Source organism: Dermacentor silvarum, chromosome 2, assembly GCF_013339745.2.
Source record: "Dermacentor silvarum isolate Dsil-2018 chromosome 2, BIME_Dsil_1.4, whole genome shotgun sequence".
Classification (NCBI taxonomy): Eukaryota; Metazoa; Arthropoda; class Arachnida; order Ixodida; family Ixodidae; genus Dermacentor; species Dermacentor silvarum.
This window is the reverse complement of record NC_051155.1, coordinates 11452775-11462441: the sequence shown is the minus strand read 5'-3', so window position 1 is coordinate 11462441 and position 9667 is coordinate 11452775. Positions and strand designations below refer to the sequence as shown.

Sequence of the window (9667 nt, the reverse complement as noted above, 5' to 3'; positions counted from 1 at the left end):
CACTCCCTCCGGCGCTGGCTTTCCGCTTCCTTGCTTGCGCGTTGGAGATTGAATGCGTTCGCTCTCCGTGATAGCGTGGGTCCCCGCATGCTTCCGCTCGGGCATACGGCGCGCGGCGAAGATTTTATCTATACGGAACCTCACGGCGACCGCGACGGCAGAAATCCGGTTGAAGTGTCCATATAATTGCTATCGCAATAAAATTAGCACATCTACATAGCAGTGCTCTTGCTAAGAAAATGAAAATTTGCGTAGTACATCGTACAGCACACACATAAAAAACAGTATTAAGTAATGAAAAAAAAAACAGGTACCCAGCAGCAACAAAACAACATCAGTTATCTAGATCACAATATAGCTTCAAAAGAGTAATTTCACAGCTGGATAGAGAACACCACTAAGCAATGTGCATATCAATTCCAACTTTGGTAAAGGCACGCTAGATTACAAAAAAATTAAACACCCTTGTGGCGCCGGCTGGTGATTCTAAACGCTGGTAATAAGAAAGTAATAACAAGGAGATATACGGGAAATAACAAAAGCTAATAGAAAGGAGGAGCGAACTGCAAGAATAGAGGACGGCAGTAGGCATGTCAGTCAGTGTCAATTTTGGCCATACACTACAGGAGGTTTCAAAAACGCAAATATTAGCACTGTTCACTACACTAGCTAGGGCACAGACGTCGCCTCGGACAGCACCCTATGGAGTGTCTTTCAAAGCGATGATGGGGACAGATGAAGTGCTCAAAGGTTTCGGCACAGATGTTAGTGCCTGCGCTGTGACAGTAAAAGACAAAGCATAGCCGGGATTTATTCGATGGTTAAGCGGCTGTTCTGATACCGGTATATGTTTGGGTCCTGTAGCAACGGAACCTATCTGGCTGCCATCGCCGCTTATCACGACAAAGCTAGTCACACGTGGGCACAAGTAGTGCTCACTTCCCCCTCTCCCCTCCTGGCTATAAAAGCCAGATTCTACGATCAATAAACGCCTCTTTTCTTATGCTTGCACGGGACTCGTCTCATTCGGGGATCGGAGCGCGCGCTGGGTGGGACCTTACGATGTAACAGTGGCGACGAAGGCGGAAAAAACCCTCGGAATCAAGAACGAGCCAGACAACGGAGACCAAGCAGCGGCTGCGGAAAGAATTGTTCTAATGGCGCATCAACAGCTACCGGATTATGACGACGAAAGGGACAACTGGAAAGCATACATCATCAAAGCAGAGGCTTACTTCGAAGCGACGGGTATCAGCGACCAGGCCAAGAAGAGGGCATTGCTTATCGCGGCGCTGAACACAAGAACCGTGCAAGTGCTCGCAGGAAGAGTGGCACCAAGGAAGCCCAACGCGCTCACCTATGACGAAGTAGTCAAAACACTGGATGATTACTTCGACCCAAAGCGCCACGAAACTACGGAAAGTTTCCGGTTTTTCAACCGCTCTCAAAAGGAAGGTGAGCCAGTTCATGAATTTATTCTGGAACTACGACGCATTGCCGGCAATTGTAATTTTGGCACAATGCTCGATCGAATGCTTCAAGACCGTGTTGTATGCGGTGTACGGTCCAGCGCGTTGCAGAAGCAATTGCTGGCAAAGGAAATTTGACACTGCAGGAAGCGGAAACCATGGCGCTCGCAGCCGAAGCGGCGGAAAAAGGGGCGGGGAAAATAAGCTCAGAGCTAACAGTGCTTAACGTTGATGCGCGACAGAGAACGGGGAACGAGGTGGTGTCAGAATGCAGCCGGTGTGGCAGCAGCAGGCATAGCAGCAATGCTTGTGGTTGGTTGAGGACACGGTGCTACCGCTGCGGTAAGCTAGGGCATATTGCTAAGAAGTGCTTGAGCGACGCCCACGGTCTAAGGCCTAGGTCAAGCAGGCGAGCACCTGGGGACGTACGCGGTCGAGCTCTTGCAGTAAATACTGACTCAAATGACGAAGACTTTGATGATGCTACGCATTTGTGGACACTAAACTTGGCACGTATTGCTCAGTTGGAACTGCCTATCAAACGCACTTTCACTTGAGGTGACGTGGACGTGTCAATGCACGTAGATACTGGCTCCCCAGTGTGTGTCGTACCAAGGCAAATTTTCGAGAAACACCGACAACAATGGCCAACTCCAAAGCCCACAAACACCAAGCTATCATGCTACCTCGGAAAAATTCCAGTGATGGGGGGAATTGCGTGTGCAGGTGTCGTATAATGGCGTATCCTTTGATTGTCCCTTGATCATCCTAGACTGTACAGGTCCCAGTCTATGTGGACGTGACTTGATCGCCCAGATTTCAAAGTCAGGAATGCCAATCTTTAACCTGAGGGCTCAGCCGGACACCCATTCGGGAACGACCACGTCTGCCGTAGAGGACATCCTCGCCGAGTTTCAAGACGTGTTCCAGCCAGAAGTCGGAGTGATTGATGGGCCCCCGGCGCGCCTACTGCTAAAGGAGGGAGCCACACCAAAATTTTGTAAGGCTCGTTCTCAGCCGTTCGCTTTACGCGATAAGGTAACGCAAGAATTGGACAGGCTTGTGTCACAGGGAGTGCTGTCACCCGTCACACACTCGGAGTGGGCTACGCCCATTGTGCCGGTTTTGAAAAAGGATGGCACCGTGAGAATTTGCGTTGATTTTAAAGTCACTTTAAACCAATGCTGCGAGTTGGAGCAATACCCCTTGCCTCTGATCGATGATATGTTCGCTAGCCTGAACGGAGGCAAGTATTTCAGCACCCTCGACTTGCGTGATGCGTATAATCAAATTCTCTTGGATGAAGACTCGCAGAAGGTTTGCGTTATCAACACGCACCGCGGGCTATTTGCGTACAACAGATTGCCGTTTGGTATTGCTTCGGCACCAGCTATCTTCCAGCGGAAAATTCAGACTGTTTTGCAGGGCTTATCACGTGTTCAGGCTTATCTGGATGATGTTTTGGTATCGGAAAAAGATGAAGGTGGCCAGGATTTACGGCTCTTGCTGCAACGATTCAGAGAGCGTGGAGTAAAACTGCGGCTTGACAAATGCAAGTTCCGTGAACAGTCTGTCACGTATCTAGGGCACAGAATAGATCAAGAAGGTCTTCACCCGATGGAAAAAAATGTGGAAGCAATCTTAGAGGCTGCAGAACCACGGAATGTCGGCGAATTGCGTTCATTTTTGGGCATGCTCACATACTATTCCAAGTTTCTACCTAACATGTCGTCTCTGCTCGCACCACTGTACCAGTTGCTCGAGAAACACTCGCGGTGGAACTGGGAAAACGTGCAGAAAGCAGCGTTTCTAACGGCAAAGCGCAGTCTGTGGGAGGCAGGAGTGCTCGTACACTTCGATGCTAAGAAACCACTGAAACTAGAATGTGATGCGTCACCGCATGGTATTGGAGCCGTATTGTTTCACACTGATGGGAGTGTCAACAGACCCATCGGGTTTCGTTCCTGAACGCTGAGCAAAGCCGAGCGAAATTATTCGCAGCTGGAGCGAGAGGCCCTTGCTCTCGTGTTTGGTGTATCTAAATTTCGGGACTATCTTGCAGGCCACGAGTTCACCTTGGCCACCGACCACCAGCCGCTCCTGGGCCTCCTGAAGTCTGACAGGCCTACACCACCACTGGCTGCTGCTCGTATCCAGCGGTGGGCGTTGTATCTCGGAGGATTCCGCTACAGGCCACAATACTGTCCTGGCAAGCTGCTCATCAATTCAGATGCCCTGAGCCGCTTGCCCCAAGAGACGAACGAGTTGGAGGCCGGAGGTGAGCCTGCTGATTATCTCCTAGCGTTGGAAACCTTCTCAGACGGGACTATTTCACTGACGGAGTTAAAACGACAAACGGCAATCGACCACATCTTATCAAAAGTCGTAAGATATGTACTGCAGGGCTGGCTAGCAAGTAAGGCTGTGGAAGCGGACATGAAAGCATTTTCTGACCGGATATTGGAGCTGTCCGTAGCACATGATTTATTGTACTGGAGTGATAGAGTTGTGATTCCAGAAAAACTGCGCGCACGAGTGTTGGAACACTTGCATGAAACGCATCAGGGTTCCTCGGCCATGAAGGCATTCGCCAGGTCCTCTTTTTGGTGGCCGGGTCTCGATAGCGATATAGAACGGCTATCCGCTTCCTGTAAAAGATGCATTCAAAACCTGCCTATGCCGGCAGCCGCACCAGCAAGGAACTGGCCTAAGACAGAGGAGAGCTGGGAAAGAGTACACGCTGACTTTGCTGGGCCGGTCACGGGTACAATTATCCTCGTGCTTGTAGACGCCCACAGTAAGTGGATAGAGGCTGTTCCCATGAAGAAAGCAAGCACCTCTGCTACTGTGAGCTGCTTGAGGAATATATTCTGTCGATTCGGTATTCCCCGTACCATCGTAACAGATAATGGCACCCAATTCACCAGCGAGGAGTTCGCGACATTCACGAAGCGGAATAATGTAACTCACGTGCACACGCCTGTGTACCACCCGCAATGAAACGGGTTAGCGGAAAGGGCTGTTCGCACCATTAAAGACGGCCTCAGAAAGATGGGCAACGGCAGCATAGGGGATAACCTGGATCGTCTTCTCTTTAATTACAGACGGACTCCCCTCAGTTCTGCAAAATGCCCTTCTGAACTTTTCTTAGGCTACCGCATCCGTCCCCGCTTGGACGCATCATCCCCCCCCCCCCATTCATGCAGGATCTACAAAAACGGACGAGTGGACGGTGCCAGCGGACGTCGCCGTTCATGTCCGTAATTACGGGCAGGGAGATAAGTGGACTCCGGGAAGAACCGCATCCGTATCCGGTGCCCGAATGGTCACCATTGATACACCTGAGGGACCCGTACGGCGGCACATTGATCAGGTGCGCTCGGCCCAGTCAAGCCCGGAGCAGTGTGAACCTATTCCCGAAAACAAAGAGACAGAACCATCCACGAAGCAGGTAGTGTCTCCAGCACGACCACCTGTCCAGGGGCCGACGCAAGACACCCCACCTGCAGATGCTGGCGAAGTACCGCTACGTCGTTCAAAGCGACAGCGGAAACCACCACAGCGTCTCTACAATCTTAAGGGGAGAGAAATGTAGCAACGGAACCTATCTGGCTGCCATCGCCGCTTATCACGACAAAGCTAGTCACACGTGGGCAAAAGCAGTGCTCACTTCCCCCTCTCCCCTCCTGACTATAAAAGCCCGATTCTACGATCAATAAACGCCTCTTTTCTTATGCTTGCACGGGACTCGTCTCATTCGGGGATCGGAGCGCGCGCTGGGTGGGACCTTACGATGTAACAGGTCCTACGCCCGTGCCCGCGCAATTTTGCCGCGAAAGCGCCGCAGAGATACGACGGGGTATCATTATACCGGCATACTAGTGCAGACGTATACGTCGATTACTGTGCGCAGCATCAAACATGTCGAGAACACGCCGAATTTACTGACGCGAGATAGGCTGGCACCTGCGGCCGCTGGCCGCTGCATCGAGAACGACGAAGTGTGTTCTGAAACGCGCGCTCTCCGAGTGTCAGCCTATATTGAAAAGAACACCGTTTCGCCAAGGTCTCGATTGCTATCTTCGTGACATTTTCTGGTGGAGGTGCTGGGTAAATGATACGATCGCCCGAGACGCAGCGTACTCATGACTCGTCGCCAGTGCGTAGTCCGACAGAGCTAACCCCGGTACACGTCCGTACCAGCCATCGTCTTCAGGGGCTCCAGCCACAGCACGGTCTGCTACCTGATCCTACCAGGACGATGCACCAACCGTCTACTGCTGCGCTTGCCGCGCCGACACAGGTTCGTTTGCATCAGCTGCAAACACTCAATGTGTTCCACGGAGGTGCTCTTGAAGACGTCGAAGATTGGCTTGACCACTTCGAAAGGGTAGCCGAATTCAACGATTGGTCCCAAGAGCGCAAGCTGCGTAATGTGTACTTCGCTCTCGGGGATTCCGCAAAGACGTGGTTCGAAAACCACGAGACGACACTGACATCGTGGGACGAATTTCGTCGGCAGTTATTTGCCGCCTACACCAGCGCCGACAGAAAGGAGAGAGCGAAGTTGGCGATGCAGGCAAGGATTCAAGCCCCTAATGAGAGCGTCACGACGTACATTGAAGATATGGCTCGGCTCTTCAGACGTGCAGACGCTTCAATGCCCGAAGACAAAAAAGTTCGACACCTAATGCGAGGCGTAAAGCAGGAAATCTTTGCCGGCCTTATCCGCAACCCACCGACTACGCTCGCGGCATTTCTCGCGGAAGCCACTGCAATGGAAAGGGCACTACAACAGCGCGCCAGGCAGTACAATCGAAACGTGACTGCAATTTCGAGTGGCGTCCCTAACGTGACCCTGGGAAGCGACGACAGTGACCTCAGCGAATAAGAGCGGTCATAAGAGAAGAACTCCAAAAAATGCAGTCGGTCGAGTCCCAGTCGCGCGACTTTCTATGACGGAGATGGTGCGAGACGAAATCAGGCAAGCCATCCAAGTTCCTGAACGCTTCGGGGCACCACAGCCGCAGGAGCAAGTTAGAATGACTTATGCGGAAGCCGTACGACGTCCTTCGCTGTATAATACATCAAACGCCGTGCGCACCACGGAACAGACAGAAGTTGGGTTCAGCCGTCGTAATACGCCGTTTATCAACGAGTCCAGGCCAAGAAAGAGTGATGTCTGGCGCGCTCCTGACTACAGTCCGCACTGTTTTCATTGCGGCGAAGCCGGCCATATCTACAGGACGTGTCCCTACCGACGCGTGGCTCTCCGTGGGTTCTCTCCGAATGCGCCGGGTCCACGACCTGGTGAGTGTCCGGTGGAAATAGAGCTTCCTGGCGAGTCGTCCCAATTTCTTCGAACAGCCGAGGCACGAGCCTCGCTCGTAGTCACCGGCTCCGTCATGATACCGGTCGCCAAGTCCTGCCTTCCGTCGAGACGACACGAGGCGCCGTTCGCCCAGCCCTGCAAACCGGGAAAACTGAGTTCAGCGACCTCCGGAGGTGAGGCCGCTGACGCCGAATGTACCGAATATCCTCCATTACGACGCAAGCGACGACAGCGACGACAACAGACCGACGTTCAAACGCACTCAGGTGATCCAAGGCACGTCGTAACATCGGATATACCAGTCAGCATAGACGACGAAGTCACAGCTTTAGCCGACACTGGCGCGGACACCTCTGTTATGAGCCGAGAACTTGCCGCTAAACTGAAAAAAGTTTACACGCAGTGGACTGGGTCGCAGGTCCGTACTGCCGGAGGACACCTCTTAAAGCCCGTGTGCAGGTGTACAGCACGAGCGAATATTCGCGGCGTTACGTACGTGGGAGATTTCATTATCCTGCCGAGTTGTTCGCGAGAGTTGATCCTTGGGATGGACTTCCTGCAGGCTAATGGAGCCATAATTAATTTGCAAGAGTCGGGGGTAACGTTTTCGACGGCGCATGCCATAGCATGCAACACGTTTGACAGTCATGACAACGCCTTGCGCATCGTCGACGACTACGTCGTTACGGCCGAGGAGCAGCGTATTAACCCTTGTAACCTGCGATGCGTTCGACGACCGTGAGGGCATTGCCGAGGCAAATATTCCGCTGCTGCGCGAACGGTATATCTGCATAGCTCGAGGCCTTGTTGAGTTGCAGAGCAAGCGGTCACTAGTTCTTCTGACGAACTTCAGCAACGAGTTTCAGCACGTCCCTCTAACAGGGGCGTAGCCAGGGGGGGAGGGGGCTGATGGGGCTTCAGCCCCCTCCCCCCCTCCCCCCCCCCCGAAATTTTTTCCTGCCGGCATGCACCGCCGACCAAGACTACCGCCGACGCCGGGAATCATTCTGGATTCTGTCTACAATGTCTTTTTCACACTCGAAAAGACATTTCGGGCTCGATTTCGTGGCAACGCCCTTGCACCTGGAGTTACGTAACGCAAGGAGCCACATCCGAGCACAACCTTTCAAGGGCTTTTTGATAGCGAGCGGGCGCGTTGCGGCATCTCGAAGCGGCCGCGGAATCTACGGAGCGCATGGATTTTTATAACGATACTTTATGGGTATAAAGTTCTCATAAACTTTCGACGCGAAAGGTGCACTGACATTGAAAGGCGTGCTTTAAAAGATTTTCAATTTTGGAACTTTATGAAGTTAATGCTCTTATAAACTTGGGCCAACATGCGTGCACTGGGGCCCTCGTGTCTGAGCCGTTCCAGAAATGAAAGCACGCGCTCGCAATCTTCCACACACACGAAAATACTAAATATCACCGCGACTGTGAGCTAGCAGCTGATAATTTTCTCCAAACATTTTCAGGAAGCGCGCCCAATGTGATTTATCAGCTGGAACAGGGCAGGCAAAGTAAAATATGAGAAAACAGAAGAAAGTAAATAGCTTATTATTGAGGATATTCTTTTTGCGGGCGACAAAGTCTGGCTCTCCGTGGCCACAGGGACAGTGACCCTATGAATTTAAGCATAGCCCCCGCTCAAATTACAGGTATTTTCAGAGCGCTTCTTCGCATGCGAGCTGATTGTTGAGATACATATCTGAGGAACCATTTGGAAAGTTGCCCCAGTAATGCCTCGTGTTTAAGCCCAGATGCACAAAAACAAATTATAGAAATTTGTGGTGAAATTATCAAAGAAAGCCTAGTTGCAAAAGCAGGCTGCTTCTCCATACTTCCTGACGAAACGACGGACATGCTGGAACCGAACAGCCCACTGTTTGTGCAAGCTACCTAAGCAAGGATACCAACGACACCGAGGGAGTGTTTTAGATTTTAGATCCGGAATAGATACCTCTTTCTTTGCTACCGCAGGTTCCATGTAAATGTGTACAAACTGCTGCAGATTATAGTCACCCTCCCAGTGACCACTGCAAGCGCAGAGAGGATATTTTTTAACAAGAGTTTACTAAGCAAATGTCACAGTTTCGCCCTAAGGGCGAAGCAATGAATGCGATAGCAACACAGCAATGTCATACGAAGTAAGGTGAGCGGCTTTGGTAGCAATATGAATTCTACTAAACATGAGTTGATTAAGTAAGCAGGTGTGCTGCGGCGTAAGTAGACCGACATGAAGAGAGACTCTATGACCACGAGAAGGCGCGTGTGAAACGGTGGTGTTGATGAGAAGCGCTTCCCGTGGGCAGCGCGTGCGAAGGGACACACCTGTAGCGCTGCACTGCCGATCCGGGCAGCATTACATGTGTAGCGCGCGTTGGAAAATGTGGCCCGACTATTACTAACTGAATGAACAAGCGTGGTGTGAGCGCGCACAAACAAACATGAATAGATCACACTGAATGACTGCAGACAACGACTGTCAAAACGCTGGCAGCAAGCCCATACGCTGCAGCGGTCGAAGGTACGTGCGGTCTATCGCTTCAACAAAAACTGAGCGGTGAATGCACAGTGCATAAAAGTCAGAGCCGTGTGGAGATAAGAGACGGTGCGGTCGAGCGACGAGCGTGGTTGTTGGCAGAGTAGAAGTGCGCCCCGCCCCCCCCCCGCTCCCTCCGGCGCTGGCTTCCCGCTTCCTTGCTTGCCCGTGGGAGAGATAAGAGACTGTGCGGGCGAGCGGCGAGCGCGGTTGTTGGCAGAGTAGAAGTGCCCCCCCCCCCCCCCGCTCCCTCCTGCGCTGGGTTTCCGCTTCCTTGCTTGCGCGTGGGAGATTGAGTGCGTTCGCTCTCCGTGATAGCAC

At 52.1% G+C, this 9667-nt stretch overlaps 1 protein-coding gene across 1 annotated transcript; it reads left to right on the top strand.

Annotated features, from left to right (window-relative positions):
- Window positions 1-865: 865 nt before the first annotated feature.
- LOC119439904 (uncharacterized) lies at window positions 866-5064 on the top strand. Its single transcript, XM_049661104.1, has 4 exons — window positions 866-1463; window positions 2328-2469; window positions 3556-3678; window positions 4676-5064. Exons 1-4 carry the CDS (start codon window positions 1158-1160, stop codon window positions 5062-5064), a joined length of 960 nt encoding a protein of 319 aa, XP_049517061.1. The 5' UTR covers window positions 866-1157.
- Window positions 5065-9667: the final 4603 nt, after the last annotated feature.